Genomic DNA, 16,580 nt, shown 5'->3' with positions numbered 1-16,580 from the left:
TACCCACCTCGGCCCCTTCCTGACTTGCCTTATTTATTTGTTCGATGCGTCTCTGAATGTATCCGCCTCGGTCCCACCTCTGCCTTCGCTACGCGCACGCCCCTCGTGTTTCAGGGCTGACCGTGCCCCCACCCCGACTCCGCATGTCTGCGTCTGTTTCCTCCCTTTCTGGCCCCGTCTTCCCCAGTCACCCCGACCGACTCTGGCCACCAACCTCCGGGCCAAAGGGGGGGTGTATATAGGAACGCGTTGCGGAGTCCCGCCCCGTCCCCGAGGGGACGGGGCTTGTACATAATGTAACATACAGAGTATAGTGAAGAATCTATTTAAGGCGCCGCAGGGAGGGCTGCACGGCCGGGCTTGTGGCTCCAGGCGCGGCGGGGGCCTCCTGCCGGCTCCACAAGCACTTTCTACTTGTGCATGGGCTTGGTTTCTACGAATTGCCATTAAACATCGCTGCACCAGCCAGCCTCCGGCCTCTGTCTGCGGGGGGCGGGGCCTCGGCCGGCGGGAGGCTGCGGGCGCGCTGGGCAGGGATCTAAGCCGCGCCGGGGCGGGTGCGTGGTTTACCGCCTCCGACGTGTTTCCGGCCTTAAAGGCATTTTGCCCTTCCCTTTAAGACGCGCCGCCCCCCTCTCAGTCACTCCCAAGATGGCGGACCTACTGGGCTCCATCCTGAGCTCCATGGAGAAGCCACCCAGCCTCGGTGACCAGGAGACTCGGCGCAAGGCCCGAGGTGAGGATCCCAAATTCACAACCGGCTTTCTTCGCCCGGTTCTCAGGACCGCACTCCTACCCCTTTGGACGACCCCGCCTTCTCAACCTTGAAAGACCCCTCACGGGCTCCTTCAGAGACCCCCCGAGTCCCTAAAAGGGGTGCCATCCCGCCCGCTGTTCTTAGCGGACGATGATTGGCTACCTGAAGCCCAGCGCCAGGCCCCTGGCTCTTTCTACCTTGGCCTTCCGCAGTCCTTGTTTTCAATTCGCCGATGGGCCCGCCTGTCCGCCGGTGGCGTGCTCTGATTGGTAGGCTGCCTTCAACCCCACCCAACCCCTTGGTTTTCCTCGGCCCGTCTTCGGATCGGAGGGGGGGGCGAGTTCGACCGCTCGGCCCCGCCCACCTCCCGGCGCTCGAGTCCCTGAGCCTCGCCCCCTTCCGATTGGATTCAGGACACGCCCATCCGCAGTCCTTTCTCCCCTATTGGCCACCTCAACTTAAAGGTCTACCTATTAAGTTTTGTTCGACCTTCCTCTTAGCCCACCCTACCCTCAGCACCTCTAACTGGCTGCTGGGTCCTTTCGGCGCTCTTATGCCCCGCCTACTTGGGGCCGCCCTCCAACCTTTCTCTCATCTGTACCCTTAAATTCCCGAGCTCCCCGGGCGGGTCGTGAATGTTGATTGGAGGGATGAGAATGCCCCTACCCGGTCCGATTGGCCATGGTCTCCCCGCCTGTGTTCTCCGAGTAACTTCCCAGCAGGAGGCTCAAGTTGGGCTGCAAGCTTAGGGCGCGGCCTGCCGGGCGGTATAGGCCTCTCTTGCTCGCTTTGCGGAGTGTGAATAAGTCTGACAGAATGACTGACTACCTTGGGGAGGACACCGGCTCCCCACCCGTCCGAGGGAGGCCAGGGCAGCCTGGGTGCCTTCAGAGGGCTCAAGTGCTGCTTAATATCGAACTAACATCCATATTTACTGAATGGTTGCTAGGGGCCAGGGTACCCTCAAGGAGCCCACAGTCTGGAGTATCGATGAAATGCGCATTGATGAAACGATCACACAGGAGTTTAATAACCAACTTTATAAGTGCTCTGAAAGAAAAATAACTGTTATGAGAGGGGCTACCTAGGGGTCCTAACCTAGTCTGCAGTGAGCTGAGATGTGAAGAATAGGTAAGTCAGTAAGTGAGAGGGGAGCACAGTGCTCCAGGCAGAGATTTGAAAGCTCTGAGGAAGGAGGGAGCATAATGGGACCTGGGAACTGGAATTATTTAACACCATGACTGACTAGGTGGGTTCACCAGCGGCCGTTGACAGACTAGGAAGCTGAAGTTCAGAGTTTAGTCAGTTGCCTGCCGTTACACTGTTACTAAATGGTGGGGTTTCAAACCCATGTGTGACTTTTAAGTCTATGTTCTTAACCATAATCTTACGCCACCTCCTCAGATGCAGAGAGATGACTCATAAGCCAGTTCGAGAACAGTCAGTGACCAATATGGGGTGTGCTGATGGTCAGAGTCCTTGAGGTGGGAGAGAGGAGAGCTCCTGAGCTGTCGGGGCCCTGGGGCCACAGAGAGTAACTGGATAGGAGATGAACAGGGTCTGTAGCTTCTGGGAGCTCATAGTGGGGTAGGGAGGACAAAAGTTACACTCTGTTAGCTCTCAGCACATGCTGTAGTGGGTGTCAGAACCGAATGTGCTTGGGCCCCAGAGGAAGAAGTGAGTAACTCTGACTCATGGTGGATCTCCAAGTTTGCAAGAGGAGGAAGAGCATTTCAAGCAGTAGGAACAACATGTGCAAAGACATGAAGTGATTAAGAAAATGGGAAGAGGTTCAGTGCAGCTGAAGGAATTCCAATCCTGTGGAAGAAGTGGGCCTTCAGGATGTAAAGAATTTGAAATGGCGGAAGAGAGAAGAGGGGACAGTGAGACCCAAGGGTAGGGAGTTCCCTTTACAGCTCACCTCAGACACCTACACTCACAAAGGAGAAGAGTGTCAGACTGGCCATTTCAGCTTCATCTTGGCTGTAGAAGTAAAAAGTGGGGGTACGTGAGCCATGGCCGCTGGACCTGCGCATCCGGAACCTGTGCTCCGCAGCGGGAGAGGCCACAACAGTGAGAGGCCCGCGTACCGCAAAAAAAAAAAAAAAAAAAAAAGTGGGGGTGTTACACAATATAGGAAGTTAAATAATTTCCCCTTCCCTATGCAGACAATGAGATGATAAGCTCCTTGAGGCCAGGGCTCGGTTTGTTCTCGTTACCACCCCAAGTGCTTTATAGTTCTTGGTGTGTCACAGGCATTAAATAAATGTTTGTTAGTTGGTTTCCCCAGTGGGTTGGGAAATGGGGTTGAGCATGATTCTAATCTTTGTTACTCCCACTAAACTGTGAGCTCCTAAAGGGCAAAGTTATGTCTTAATCCTCTTAGTACTCCAGGTCCTAGCACAGTGCCAGGTATAGAGAAACTATCAATAAATGCTTGGCAAATAAACAGTAATCCTACCTTCCTAGCCTGACACCCTCCCAGTGGACATGAGATCCCTTTTGAAGCCTTACAAACTCTCCCCACCCATGCTTCCACCCCGGCCTCATGCTGCCATTTCTCACCCCCAGAGCAGGCAGCCCGCCTGAAGAAACTACAGGAGCAAGAGAAACAGCAGAAAGTGGAGTTTCGTAAAAGGGTGAGAACAACTGGAGAGATCAAAGGCAGCCTCAGAAAGGACTTCCAATAAGTTAGAATTGGAAGGTTGAAGAGTCAGTTTGTTTGGAAACTGTCTTGAGAGAGGTGAAACCCAGAAGCCAGTGGCACAGTGGCTGGGAAAGGCGTGGGAGGCCAAGTCCTGTTGGCCCAGCGGGGGAGAGGGATATTTGGGTGGGGCCATCATCTCATACCTTCTTCACTTTTCCCTTTACCAAGATGGAGAAAGAGGTGTCAGATTTCATCCAAGACAGTGGGCAGATCAAGAAAAAGTTTCAGCCGATGAACAAGATAGAGAGGAGCATACTGTGAGTGTCTCTGGGCTGGGGAGGCAAGAAATGGATGACCAAGGAGGCATGAAAGGGCCAGACAGGAGAACCCTCCAGAGGAGGACGCTGGGCCCCCTCGTGGCTCTACATAGTCTTTCCCCTTCGCTCCCCCCTTCCCAGACACGATGTGGTGGAAGTGGCTGGCCTGACATCCTTCTCCTTTGGGGAAGATGACGAATGTCGCTATGTCATGATCTTCAAAAAGGTAAAAGGGGGACCTCCCTGGTGGTCCAGTGGTTAGGACTCTGAGCTTCCACTGCAGGGGGCACGGGTTCGACCCTGGTCGGGGAACTAAGATCCTGCGTGCCGCGCCGCACTGCCCCCCAAAAAAGGTAAAAGGCCTGAGTTCCCCGCTGTCTCCTCTCTCCTTTTCAGCCTGTGCCCCACGCTGGGGGAGAGGAATGAGATAAAACATGTATGTGGAACCTTGACCCCATCATCTCCTTCTTTCCTAGGAGTTTGCACCCTCCGATGAAGAGCTGGACTCCTACCGTCGTGGCGAGGAGTGGGACCCCCAGAAGGCTGAGGAGAAACGGAGGCTGAAGGTGAGTTACGCCTGGCAGTCCCTGGGGCCCTGCAGCCCCCCAGCTGGGAGGGGTTGGGGTCAGGCCCTGAGCTCTGGTGCCCCACCTTGGCACCCCTAGGAGCTGGCCCAGCGGCAGGAGGAGGAGGCAGCCCGGCAGGGACCTGTGGTGGTGAGCCCTGCCAGCGACTACAAGGACAAGTACAGCCACCTCATTGGGAAGGGGGCAGCCAAGGATGCGGCCCACATGCTGCAGGCCAACAAGACCTACGGCTGTGGTGAGGCTGCAGTGGGGGCTGGGAGGGCAGGGCAGAGGAGCACTGGGTGGGGGGAGGGGAGGGAGGCTGAGGCACAGGGCTCCTAGGCCCTCCCACCCTCCCCTCTGCCCCCAGTGCCTGTGGCCAACAAGAGGGACACACGCTCCATTGAAGAGGCCATGAATGAGATCCGGGCCAAGAAGCGTCTGCGGCAGAGCGGGGAAGAGTTGCCATCTACCTCCTAGACACCCCAGCTCCCTGGGGCAGGGCAGAGGGCAGGGAGGGATGAGGCTGCTGCTATTAGAACCCATCCTGGAGCCCCACCTCTGAAGCACCTCCTAACAGCTGTCACTCAGGCTGGGGGAAGCAGGTGTTTGATTTGTCACTGTTGGAGCTTGGATGTGTGTGTGTGTGTGTGTGTGTGTGTGTGTGTGTGTGTGTGTGAATGTACAGGTGGGTATTTAATCTGTATTATTCTCTGTTCTCCCTGGAATTTTCTTCCCCATGGGGCTGGGGTTACTTTACATTCAGTAAACACTGTTTGACCCAATGTCTTGCTTTGTTTGAACAGAGAAAGGTGGGTTCTAGAGAGGAAGAGAAACAATTATAGATTGAACAGTATAAGATTGTTTTTGTGGGCCAAAGATGGCGAAATATTGGCACTTTTGTAGAAATTTATGAGATAGTATTTTAAGAGCACAGTCACTACAGCCAAATGGCCTAGGTTTGGATCCTGGCTCTGCCACTTACTGTTACCTTGGTTAAAGTATTTTACCTTTTCGTGCCTCAGTTTCCTCACCAGTAAAATGGGGATAATAATGGTAACTATCTGATAGGACTGTTTCAAAGATTACATAGGCCGGTATACGTCAAATATTTAGAATACTTTCACATCTTTCAAGCTCCATGGAAATGGTAGCTGCTCTGGTTACACTCTCATCCTCACCAAGCTCTTCGATTTCATAAGGACGAGCACTCGGACTTAACACTGCAGTGCCTTCTGCAGACCGTGCACTTCAACTTATGGGCAGGTCTGATCCAGCTTCCCCCTCATGGTGATGTCAGGCCTTGGCCCCCCACCCTGCTCCCCTTCTCTGGAGCTGGTTCAGTGTTCTGTCAGTTCCTCTTCAGCTTCATTTCACATAATACACCTGCTTCCCCCAGCCTCCTTCCATATTGTGAGCTTTGTGGTTCTAGATCCAGCCCAACTTTCTCTCTGGCCAGTCCCTCACTTCCTCCTTGTCCCAGCAGGTTCCCTGTCCGTTTTCCCTTCCTGCCCCTACTTCTTCACCTCCTGTCTCATCCAGCCCAGAGGCCAGCGTCTCCTCCCTCCCTCCCACAAACGAGCAGGCCACTGCCTTGGTTGGCATCAGTGTTTATTTCAGGAGGAAGGGCTTGAAGGCCTAGATCTGTCCCGTGGAATCCTGGGGCCTCCAGCTTCTCACTTGGCCTTTGGGTTACGGAACTTGTGTCCAGCAAAAACAGCCTTGTCCCCGAGAGCCTCCTCAATCCTGGAAGGCAGACAAAGTCAGGGCTGTGATATTCCAACCCAAGAGCCCTCAGCTCCTTACACCCAGGCCTACTGCACCCACTGTACCTCATGAGCTGATTGTATTTGGCCAGACGCTCTGAGCGGCAGGGGGCACCAGTCTTGATCTGAAGAGGGAAGAGGAATTCCAGGAGTTGTGTGAGACCAGGGACGAGGGATTGGGCCTGGCCCTGAGGGAGCAGCCTGTGGTGGCATTCAACTCTAGGGCAGGAGGCCAGGGATCCCAAGAAAACTCAGTCAGTCGGCAGAGGGGGGGCCACGAGTACCTGTCCTGTGCAGAGCCCAACCACGAGGTCAGCGATGAACGTGTCCTCGGTTTCCCCGGAGCGGTGGCTCACCATCACCCCCCAGCCGTTAGACTGAGCCAGTTTGCAGCTAGGTGGAGAGGACACTCAATAAGGTCCGGTGGGACCTCCTCAGTGGGAAAGCCAGGGGCTAGCTGGGGCTTTTCCCTTCTGTTTTGGGGAGTGGGAGATTTGAGGGGAGGGTGATGACTAAGTTCTTTGGGAAGCAGGAGAAAAGGGGAGATTCTTGATCTTGAATTTGGGCTCCTGAATGCTGGTGGGAAGAAGCAGAATCTGGGAGACAGGGATGGCATAGGGTCAGGGTGGGGATGAGGCATGGCAAGGCAACAATGGCAAAGCTCTTGGGGTGAGGTCAAGAGTTAAAGCCTTGAGGTCGAAAGGGTGGGGTGGGTCAGGAGCCAAGGGAAAGTCAGACTTGGAGTTAGTGGGCAGTACTGTAGCTGGACTGGGTATGGGTGGAGGGAGGCCATGAGGGCCAGAGGCACTCACGCCTGGATGGATTCGGTCACTGAGCCGATCTGGTTGACCTTCAGCAGCAGGCAGTTGCAGGCCTTCTTCTCAATGGCCTGGCTAATCCTCTTGGGGTTGGTGACTGTGAGGTCATCCCCCACGATCTGGATGTTGACCCCCGAGAGGAATGAGGTCCAGGTAGCCCAGTCATCCTGGTCAAAAGGGTCCTCGATGGAGACCACTGGTGGGAAAGGGAAGCAGATTCGGGTTAAAGGTCAGAAGGGCCTCACAGGGGAGTGACAGGTCAGAAGAGTTTGGGTGGAGATTGCAGTGGCGCTAAGGATCGGAAAGACTGAGTTGGTGGCAGTGGAGATGCCGAAGCCAGTGTGTAGGGCAGCTGCTGGAGACTCAAGCGGGAGCGATGGAACATCCAGGGTCTCACCAGGATAGTTCTTGATGAAGCTCTTATACAGCTCCCCCAGCTTCTCCCCAGTGATGTGCCGTGCGGGGTCATCAGGTGACTTGAAGTCAAGATCATACTTTCCGTGGCGATAGAACTCAGACGCTGCCACATCCATGCCAATCACCACCTTGTCGGGGTAACCAGCCGCCTGGATGGCGGTCTTCAGCAGCTCCAGGGCTGGGGGAGGGAAAGAGGACCTGAGGCTCCGGTGCACCCCGTCTCCATGGGGACCCAAGGGTTCTGCCCCTCCGAGTGCTCACACTGACCTTCATTGTTCTCCAGGATGTTGGGTGCAAAGCCGCCCTCATCACCCACATTGGTGGCGTCCTTCCCATACTTGGCCTTGATGACCCCCTTGAGGTGGTGGTAGACCTCGGCACCGATGCGCATGGCTTCCCTGAAGGATCTGGCTCCCACGGGCAGGATCATGAACTCCTGCATGGCCAGCTTGTTTCCAGCATGGGAGCCCCCGTTGATCACATTGAAGGCCTGAGATGGGGAGAGGGTGCTTAGACCTGGGCATCGATGTGGAATCTTGGATCCCCTACTTACTGAATGGTTTAGGATGAATAATTTTACTCCTCAGAGACTCCTTCCTCATTTCCATAACATGGGGACACCACCTGCTTACCTGCAGGATCTTATGTGTTAAATTAGAGCAACTGGATGTTAAGTTCTTAGCCTGTGCCTGGTGTAGCAGCTAACACTGATATGGCATACGGCACTTACTACAGGCCAGGCACTGCTCTAAGTGCTTTACATATATTTTATTGGCTCATTTCATTCTCAAAACTACCCTGTAACTAGGTACAATTTATTATCCCTCACTTTACAGCTAAGGAAACTGAGGTACAGAGAGATTAAATAAACTTGCCTAAAATCACACAACTAGTAAAGGGACAAAACCAGCATTCGAACCCAGCAGCTTGTCTCCAGAGCTCAGGCTCTTATACAATCTAGCCAGTAAGTAACAATAAATGGTAACATTATTATTGCAATGAAATTCAAAGGATTTCCATAAAGAGCAAATTTGGTTTGATAAGTATTAAAGAAGATACAAAAATAAAATGCCAAGATCTTTGCCATGAAGAAGCTCTCGATCTGATTTGGGGTTGGGGCACAGGGCAGAATGAGAAATTGGAGTTACTGAGCCTGGGATTGGAATGTGAAGGAACCCGGTTACATCAAGGGAAAGAGGCAGAGAGAGGTTAAAGGGAAGGTTTGGATTGTGGGAAAGGAGGCTGGACCGCAGCAGGAGAGCTTCCATTTCAGAAAACCATTTCTTTGGAGCTGGGTCTGAAAGGTGGACTTTCCAGGGGCTGCTTATGCCCTCCCTGCTGGGTGGGGTCACCGTGGGATGCGGCGGGGCAGCTGCACTCACAGGGACTGGGAGGATCAGGTCTGGGTTCCCGGCGAGATCTGCAATGTGTCGGTAGAGTGGGACCCCCTTCTCAGCTGCTCCGGCCTTGCACACGGCCAGGGACACACCCAGGATGGCATTGGCCCCAAACTTGGCTGGAGGAAGCAAGTACAAAGAAAGTGTGAGAGCGCCTCACACAGGGTTTAGGGTCAGCTCCTAGAACATCCCTTCTGGTCACCCCAGAAAGAATCCAGAACTCCAAACCACTGGGCACTGAGTTTGTTAACAGATCTCTCCCCAACAGCCTGAGGTGCTCTGGGAACACCCAGCCCAGGGGAATGTGTCGGCTTCACGGCTGTGTCCACAGCCTGGCCCAAGCCTCGCACAGGGCAGGCATCAGGAAATGCCTGTGTGATGAATACAAATCCAGCCAGTTACGGTGTGCCCCAAAATGCGAGACACAGAAATAATCCTAACCAGACCTCAGTCCGCGGTCTCTCCCCCGCCCCTCCCACAGCCCATCCCGTCCCCTGTCCCTAGCCCTTCACTCACACTTATTCTCTGTCCCATCCAGCTCAATCATAAATTTGTCAACTTTTTCTTGATCCACCACGCTTAGTTTCTGGAAGGGCAGGTTTGAGGAGGGGAGAACAGAGGTTAGATTTCTCAGGAGTCAGGGCATGTGCTGGAGGAAAGAGAAGTGCAGGTATTTGGGGCAGATGGGATGGTTGGCCAAGCCTGAGCTGCTTGGGACCAGGTAGCAGGTGAGGGGGAGAGAGGGTCCTCCACTTGCCTTTTCCAGCAGTGCGGGGCCTAGAGTCTTATTGATATGTTCCACGGCCTTCAGGACCCCTAGAGGCCGAAGCAGGGGGTTCAGATCTTCTATTCAATTAGGTCTCTTCCCATGGCCCCCAGCTCCTCAAGAGCTTTGGGTTCCCGTCCTCTACCCTGTGCAGACATCGCATACCACGTCCTGAAACCACCCCATTGGTCTTTCCTCACCTTTCCCCAGGTAGCGAGATTTGTCTCCATCTCTTAGTTCCAGAGCTTCATAGATACCTGTGGAAGCTCCACTGGGCACAGCTGCTCGGAATCGGCCTGAGGTGGGAGGAATTGGAAGATCACAGAGAGTCAGTCCCATTCACCCCCCCAAAGGACTGATTGTCTCCTCTCTGAGCCCAGGGGCAGGAGGCAGTGTAGAGAGACTCGTGCTGCTCCCTGCTGGGGAGCAGGCTGGGAGAGGGGATCCCAGAGAAAGGAGTGGATGTGGCATAGAGTTGGGGGGCAAAGGCAGATGGAGTTGGGGTCTTCCCAGGTAAACCCATTCAATGGGCCTGTGTTACCCTTGGCCGTGTGCAGGTCCACCTCCACTGTGGGGTTGCCCCTGGAGTCCAGGATTTCTCGGGCAAAGATTTTCTGCATGGCCATGGCTGCAGGGCGAGAGGTGTGAGTGCGGACCGTTGACCCCTTAAGGAACCCGAAATCCCTTGCCCTTTAAGAGTCTTCCCGCCCCAAGAAGGCAGGTGCTGGAGCTAAAAATATCCCACAAAAAGGTCACAGACCAAAGTGGCAGGCGCAGCCCCTCCCCCACTCAGAACAGCTCCCATTCCACTCTCCCGTCTTAAGAATCTGGAGGCCTCTCTTAAAACTCCACTACTTGCTCAACCCCACCTCCTGCAAAGCTGCACTTCTGCCTTCTCCCTCCACCCTCTGGCCAAGTACTCTGTTCTCCACGGATTCCTAGCCCTCGGATGCTCTCCTGTTAGTCTACCTCATTTTCCTGCTCCTCAGCCTTCTCCAAATCCTCAGGGGCCCCAGATTCCCCCACCTGGCTCCAACTGTAACCACGCTTCTCCATCGTCTCTGCCTGCCTCTCTTCACAGTCTCGTTTGTTTCCCTGTCCTTGGGCACCCCCATCCTGCTTACTCCAACCCCTCCAGGCTTCTCAAGCACCCCCAGTCCCAGAAGGAAAAGAATGCTGATATTTCCCCCCCTTCTCCTAGCGGCACCACCCTCACCTTTTACCACCCCTATCCCCCGGGGCTGAAAGATTCACCAGACCTGGGATTTCTTCGCTGGGCTCCTGAGTCTAGGTGGCAGCTGGGACAGTGTCAGCTCACCCCCTCTCAGGCTGGGCATTTATCCTCCAGCCACCCTGTACCCCAGCCAGCCCCGCCTCTCACCCTCTCCATCTCCCCCTCCAGCCCAGCTGGCAGCCAAGTGCCCACTATAGCCTAAAACAGAAGCCTTTGGCCCTAGACACCTGCCCCCTTCCCAAAAGATCAATGACTACCCCCTCCTTTCTGTTCCCCAATAAAAGTCCTTATTTTTAATTCCACTCCTGGGGAGAAACAGGGGAGGGGCTCTCCTCTCCCCAGGATTATATTCCTCTTTTGCAAAGGTTAAAGAGGAACGAGTGCCCTTTAGGAAAGGCCAGGGGTAACCTGAGTCCTGCAGGACTGGGGAGGGGGCCTGGAAGAGGGGCTCCAGGAACGACATCCACACGTGCACAGCTCACTTGGAGGGCGGGGGGCTGCCTCTGTCCTCAATGGGGGCAGGGGCAGGGGGTTCTGGGCAAGCTCTGAGCTCTAAAATTGAACTCCCCACTCAGAAGGTGAGAGAGTCTCACCTCTCAGGGTCCCCATTGCGGCCTCCCTCGGCTCCACCCCACCCTACCCTCTCTCGGCCAGCAAGGGCAGTGGGGGAAGGGACAGGCTGACGAATTTAGACAGGCCCTCAGAGTTGGCGCGGCGCCCTACTGATAGCGCTAGGACAGCACTTATCGCCCTGCGAGGAGAGTCAGGAGCCCTTTCCCCACCGACCGCGGGCGCTTCAGGTCGTGATCCCAGCCCATCAGTGAATGATGCTGAATCAAAAGTGAAAAAAATGAATGGACGAGAGGAGGGGGTGGCCCTTTCCGAGCGTCTGACCGCCGGGGGCCAGTCGGGTCGTCGGCTAGCAGCATTGAAGGGAAATGAGTCTCTGCACTCGGTGACTCTCTCCGCCTCGTCGGGCCTGGCGGGAGTGAGGTCTGCCCCGACTTTGGCTGCAGCCCTTGCCGGGAGCTGAGGGCACGCCCGGGCTCCGGCCGTCCGGCCGGCGAACGACGGTCATCGGCTTCCCTGCTCGTCGCCCCCGACTCGGAAGACCTTCCCGCCGGCGCCGCCGCGGCCGGCGCCCAGTGACTCAGCCCCGGGCTCTCTCCCGAGCTCCCCTCCCCGCCCTGCCTGCCCCACGGTGTGTCTCCCAGCCCCCACCTCAGGATCCCTACCCCCGGTCTTCCATCTCGCCCTCCCCCCCCTTATCTCTGGCCGCTCCCTCTCCGGAGATTTCCACCCTAGGGAAGGGGGTGCGGCAGGCCAAGGGTCAGGAGACGGCGGGGGGGAGCGCCGCCACGTGCCCGCATGAAGCCCCGCCCGAGCCGCCCAGTGACTCAGCCACCGCGGCTGTCGAGGAACACGGGTTCGGGGAGCGTGGATGCCCCTGGGGTTCGGAGTGGCCGCGAGGGCACCACGTCCACTGGCGAGGACCCGAGAGGAGCGGAGCCCCTTCCCGCCCGGGAGGCGCCCTCCCCTGAGGGACCGGAAGTGGCCAAGCCCCTCAGCTGCCCGGGCGGCCAGCAAGGGCTAGTGCACCTAAGCAGGCCGCCGGGTCCTGCCCCACCCTCTTCCCGGTGGGCGGTGAGTGAACTAATCGCACACAAGTTCTTACCATAAGTTTTACTGAAAAAGGAGAAAAAACTTAACGGGCCAACGTAGAAGGGACTTTCCCCTTCTTGAAAAAGTTGCAATCTTGAAACCGCTTAGTATTCTTCCGCCTTGAAAAATAAGCCCGCCCATCTCGCCCCACGGTCGCTCCGTGACCTCTGCAGAGACGGGCCAAGGGGCACGGCCGGTGACCCAAACTGCTGACCGGGGGACGGGCGGAGCTGTGACGTGGGGGTGAGGCCTGAGGCTGGAGTTGATCCAGCGCGAGGGATAATCCCCTGGAGTCGAGGTGGGCTCCAGCCAGTGCCACTTGTGCCGCCCGGGTAGATGCTGGGGACAGAAGTGTCCCTGGTGGATGCCTTCAACTCTGAAAACGGCCGGGGTATTTTGCCAAATTTCCCTTTACTCCCTTATTTCTTGAATAAATAAAATCAAGGGGGGGGGCAGAAGCGGCAATGCGCACGCCTCGCCCCCGCCCCTTCCGCCCGGCGGGAGACACGTCCCCGGCCGGCCTTCCTTCGCAGGGGGTCCAAATCCGTCCCGCCCGGTGCGCCCAGGCGTGCGCCCGCGAAACCAGCCGCCAACCCTAACCGCGCCACGCGCTTTCCCTCCCGGCCCGGGCGCAGGCGCGGGCGCGGGCGCAGGCGCCGCCGCCGCCGCCGCCGCCCGCCGTTCCTTTCCCCCAACACCCCCCTCCCCGGCAGAGGTGGGGGAAGGGGGAGTCATTCCGTTTAACCCTGAGTTACCCGAACCCTCTTTAATTTGCTAAATTTGCAGTTTGCTAATAATTTCTCTTTTCACTTTCCTTCCTCCCTCTGGCTCACTCCCTTTCCGTACACCGAAGTCTGACTGATATTCTATGCGAAGTGGAGGGAGCCCTAACCCTAACCCACCCCCGCCCCCCATCCTTTTTGCGTCGCTTTCCATCGAACTCTGCAAATTTTGCAGTTGGGGGAGGGATTTTTAAAATTGCACTTGCAAAGTTCGCTATCTGGGCAGGCGAGGAGAGGGAGGGAGGGAATGGGGAGCAGGCCCCGCCCCCACCGCCCTTTGCAAATAAAAATCTAGGGGGGTGGGGAGGAGCAGGAAGTGGCGGTGCGAAGGCTGATGCACTGCTAGCAGAGCCGCGGTCCGGACAGCAGCGCGTGCCCCAAGCTCTCCGCCTTCCCCCGCCCGCCAGCCCGAAGCAGCCCGAGCCCAGCCCGTGGCCCCAGCAGCAGCCCCGAGAGCACCCCAGTAGCAGCGCCATGGCCGGCTGGAACGCCTACATCGAAAACCTCATGGCGGACGGGGTGTGTCAGGACGCGGCCATCGTGGGCTATAAGGACTCGCCCTCCGTCTGGGCCGCCGTCCCCGGGAAGACCTTCGTCAACATCACGGTACTGCGAGGCCTGCGCGGAGACTGGCCGGGCTTGCACCCTGAGGGAGGGACTTGGGTGGTGGCGGGCGCGGTCTGGGGAGGGCAGCGAAAGGCCGTGACCCGGTCCTTGCCCTGGAGGTGGCGCGAATGGCGGCTGCACGTGAGCGGGTCCCTCCGTGGCCTCCTGAGTCCTACGCCCCGGGCTGCGGCGCCCAGCCAGCCCGCCGCTCCGCTTTCCGCGACGGGGCGTTACATCCGGGACACAGGGCGGGGAGGGGCGCACCGCCCGGTGCGGCGGCCCACTTCCGCCTCCTCCAGGGTGGGTCGGGCACGCACCGCAATTTCCGCTCGGGACTGTGATTGAGAAGGGACTTGGGGACCCCTGGACCCCCTAGCTCTACTTCCGGCCGCCAGCTCGCGCCCCCTCCACCATTGTTCCTCCTTCTGGGGGAGGGAGCCCCAGTCGCATGGCCTGGGTCCCATGCCCGTCCTCCGTGAGCTCCCTGCCCCTCCCAACTCCGTAAGAGAGGGCTAGGCCGCCACACGACCTCCCCCCACCCCAAGTCGGCACGTTGGACTCAACATTCCTGTGAAGCCAGCCCCGGAAGTCCCCTCGCCCTCCTTTCCCGCCATCCGGCGGGGCCTGGAGCAGGGAAACTTTGTGAGAAGTTCTAGGACAGTATATAAGTGAAGGAATAAGGGACGACTACAGCTGTCCCCATCACCACCTCCTCTGTCCACACTGCCCGGAAGTGGGGAGGGGGAGCGGAAGTTCGAAATGGGGGGGAAGGGGATTTCCGGGCGGGAGGGGACCGGATGTGGGGATTTGGGGTGTTAAGGGGGAGGGGGAGATACGTTCCCTGGGGTATCTAGACCCGAGGGCTGGCTTGCCGGGTCTAGTCCCAGGGGCCCTCCAAAAGTTTTTCAACTTTCCCGGAAAGCCCCCAGGCATCTGCTTCCTCATCTTAGAGCATAAATACCTGGATCTAAACTCTAGGTTACTTGGAGACCCAGGCGTCCGGGCCCCTAACAACTCCTGCAGAACCTTTGACCAAATAAGGGCAAAGTTGCTTCGCCTGCTTTGCCCGCCCCCTCCCTTTCCCTCTTCGCTTCTGCTTTTCCTGAAGGAGTTCTGAGCATCCAAAGGCTCCCCACTCCATTCCACTCCATTCTCTTAACTGCTTTTTGGCCCCCTTTATTTCCTGGGTTTGCTTTCCTTATTAAACGACATCTAAGCCTTCAGAGGAATATGTTGTCCCTTCTTATTACCGTTCTCTAGGTTTGAAGATCATGATCTTTTTGTGTACTAACTTCCAACAGTCCTGAGTCTCTCAAATTTCACGGATGTGTACAAAGCACATAACATACACATCTCCCCCCCTGGGGGTTTAGCTTCCCGGAGAAATGGAAGGCAGGTGGGTCCTTGGATAAGAAAAAGGTGGGAACCTTGGTGTACTGACTAACTTGATGGGTGCTTGATTCCCCTTCCAGCCAGCTGAGGTTGGTACCCTGGTTGGCAAAGACCGGTCAAGTTTTTTCGTGAATGGGCTAACGCTTGGGGGCCAGAAATGTTCTGTGATCCGGGACTCACTGATGCAGGAAGGGGAATTTACCATGGATCTTCGTACCAAGAGCACCAGCGGAGCCCCCACCTTCAATATCACTGTCACCCTGACTACCAAGAGTGAGTTTGAGTCTTACCCTTTCTTTAGCTCCAAAATCTCTAATATACTTCCATCTATTAATTTTTTGGGTTCTTCTGTGTGGATCACCCAGTATGAAGGGACCAGACCAGGTTTCTACTCCCGGCCTGCTGGATGCTGGGACATTGGATTGTCCCTTCAGTTCTCAGTTCCTCATCTTACAATGTAAAGAAGTTGAACTGTATTACCTCTTAAGTTCCTTCTTGCCTTGAGCCTTTTCACATGAGAAACTTCTTATTTTCTTGGAGGAGGTAGGCTGTTAGTCATAAGCCAGCACTTAGCTCTTGTGTTTTGAGCTCTTTTCTTAAAACTTGGAGGTGGCAGGCTCATCCACAGCCGTTTCTAGCCTGAACACATGAGTCAACACATTGTCCACAAGCCTTTGACCCCTAAATTTTACTGTGTTCCTTTCCAGCCTTTAAGCTTGATTTTCCTCTTTTGAAAAGCCCTATTGTTTCAGGGTGACTGACAGCCTGCCTGTGTGTGGGGGGGGTTGGGAGAGATGAGGTTGGGTTACAGCCCCCAGGGCTGGACAGCTGCTGAACAGCTGGCCGGGGGTGGGATTGTGACACCTGGGTTCTAGCCTCCTTTCTCTTTCCTCCAGCGCTAGTCCTGCTGATGGGCAAAGAAGGTATCCACGGTGGTACGATCAACAAGAAATGTCATGAAATGGCCTCCCACCTGCGGCGTTCCCAGTACTGACCTCGTCTGTCACTCCCCACTGCTTTTGCACCCCTCTCCTTCCCACACACACATACACCATTTTTATTTTTTGGGCCATTACCCCACACCCCTTATTGCTGCCAAAACCACATGGGCTGGGGGCCTGGGCTGGATGGACAGACACCCTTCCCCCAACTCATACCCCTCCTGTGTGTGGTTGGAAAACTTTTTTTTTTTTGGTTTTTTTTTCCTGAATAAAAAAGATTATACTGAAAAGGTGCTGTGTGGTTTTAGCCTGGGTGTCAGGATGGAGGACAGCCACTGTGATCTGCCTCCATCCTGGCTTGGGGTCAGAAGCAGCAGAAGGGTTGAGGCACTACAAAGTCTAGGGTTTTGAGCTTGCTTTCATGTCCAGGATTAAACACCTGCTTCAGGCCTACCTGGCCAGGTGGGCCAGCCCTACCTAGGTCCTCAGTGTGCTAACTGAATTGGTGGATA

The 16,580-nt window shown here is 56.2% G+C and overlaps 3 protein-coding genes across 4 annotated transcripts; 2 read left to right on the top strand and 1 right to left on the bottom strand.

The window, feature by feature from the left end:
- Nucleotides 1-116: 116 nt before the first annotated feature.
- Nucleotides 117-5,072, top strand: SPAG7 (sperm associated antigen 7). Its single transcript, XM_022596125.2, has 7 exons — nucleotides 117-736; nucleotides 3,329-3,396; nucleotides 3,633-3,721; nucleotides 3,863-3,947; nucleotides 4,198-4,287; nucleotides 4,387-4,543; nucleotides 4,658-5,072. Exons 1-7 carry the CDS (start codon nucleotides 652-654, stop codon nucleotides 4,765-4,767), a joined length of 684 nt encoding a protein of 227 aa, XP_022451833.1. The 5' UTR covers nucleotides 117-651; the 3' UTR covers nucleotides 4,768-5,072.
- ENO3 (enolase 3) lies at nucleotides 4,866-11,904 on the bottom strand. Of its 2 annotated transcripts, XM_022596106.3 has the most exons (11): nucleotides 9,993-11,898; nucleotides 9,652-9,747; nucleotides 9,443-9,501; nucleotides 9,202-9,271; nucleotides 8,671-8,804; nucleotides 7,556-7,778; nucleotides 7,269-7,466; nucleotides 6,866-7,067; nucleotides 6,338-6,446; nucleotides 6,120-6,178; nucleotides 5,878-6,033 (listed from the first exon to the last, which is right to left on the bottom strand). In XM_022596106.3, exons 1-11 carry the CDS (start codon nucleotides 10,075-10,077, stop codon nucleotides 5,964-5,966), a joined length of 1,305 nt encoding a protein of 434 aa, XP_022451814.1. In that variant the 5' UTR covers nucleotides 10,078-11,898; the 3' UTR covers nucleotides 5,878-5,963. The 2 variants fall into 2 exon arrangements, with proteins under 2 accessions (XP_089756669.1, XP_022451814.1); XM_089900543.1 differs by having other exon boundaries at nucleotides 4,866-6,178; nucleotides 9,993-11,904.
- A 1,540-nt stretch (nucleotides 11,905-13,444) lies between these two features.
- PFN1 (profilin 1) lies at nucleotides 13,445-16,358 on the top strand. The gene is made up of 3 exons (XM_022596133.2): nucleotides 13,445-13,735; nucleotides 15,208-15,400; nucleotides 16,024-16,358. The coding sequence occupies exons 1-3, from the start codon at nucleotides 13,604-13,606 to the stop codon at nucleotides 16,119-16,121; spliced, it is 423 nt and encodes a 140-aa protein (XP_022451841.1). The 5' UTR covers nucleotides 13,445-13,603; the 3' UTR covers nucleotides 16,122-16,358.
- The last annotated feature ends 222 nt before the right edge of the window (nucleotides 16,359-16,580 follow it).

The sequence above is a fragment of the Delphinapterus leucas genome, chromosome 19, assembly GCF_059928025.1.
Source record: "Delphinapterus leucas isolate spDelLeu-1000000601 "Yukka" chromosome 19, BTC_Dleu_Yukka2, whole genome shotgun sequence".
Classification (NCBI taxonomy): domain Eukaryota; kingdom Metazoa; phylum Chordata; class Mammalia; order Artiodactyla; family Monodontidae; genus Delphinapterus; species Delphinapterus leucas.
The sequence above is the reverse complement of the archived record's forward strand: the minus strand, read 5'-3'. Positions and strand labels throughout refer to the sequence as shown.

Coding starts and splice junctions, on each gene's coding strand:
- ENO3 (XM_089900543.1), bottom strand. CDS start 10,077: ATGGCCATGCAGAAAATCTTTGCCCGAGAAATCCTGGACTCCAGGGGC. Junction 9,748..9,992: donor GGACCTGCACACGGCCAAGG/GTAACACAGGCC, acceptor CTCCCACCTCAG/GCCGATTCCGAGCAGCTGTG. Junction 8,805..9,201: donor GGATGGGACAGAGAATAAGT/GTGAGTGAAGGG, acceptor TGCTTCCTCCAG/CCAAGTTTGGGGCCAATGCC.
- SPAG7 (XM_022596125.2), top strand. CDS start 652: ATGGCGGACCTACTGGGCTCCATCCTGAGCTCCATGGAGAAGCCACCC. Junction 3,722..3,862: donor AAGATAGAGAGGAGCATACT/GTGAGTGTCTCT, acceptor CCCCCTTCCCAG/ACACGATGTGGTGGAAGTGG. Junction 4,544..4,657: donor CAACAAGACCTACGGCTGTG/GTGAGGCTGCAG, acceptor CTCTGCCCCCAG/TGCCTGTGGCCAACAAGAGG.
- PFN1 (XM_022596133.2), top strand. CDS start 13,604: ATGGCCGGCTGGAACGCCTACATCGAAAACCTCATGGCGGACGGGGTG. Junction 13,736..15,207: donor AGACCTTCGTCAACATCACG/GTACTGCGAGGC, acceptor TTCCCCTTCCAG/CCAGCTGAGGTTGGTACCCT. Junction 15,401..16,023: donor TGTCACCCTGACTACCAAGA/GTGAGTTTGAGT, acceptor TCTTTCCTCCAG/CGCTAGTCCTGCTGATGGGC.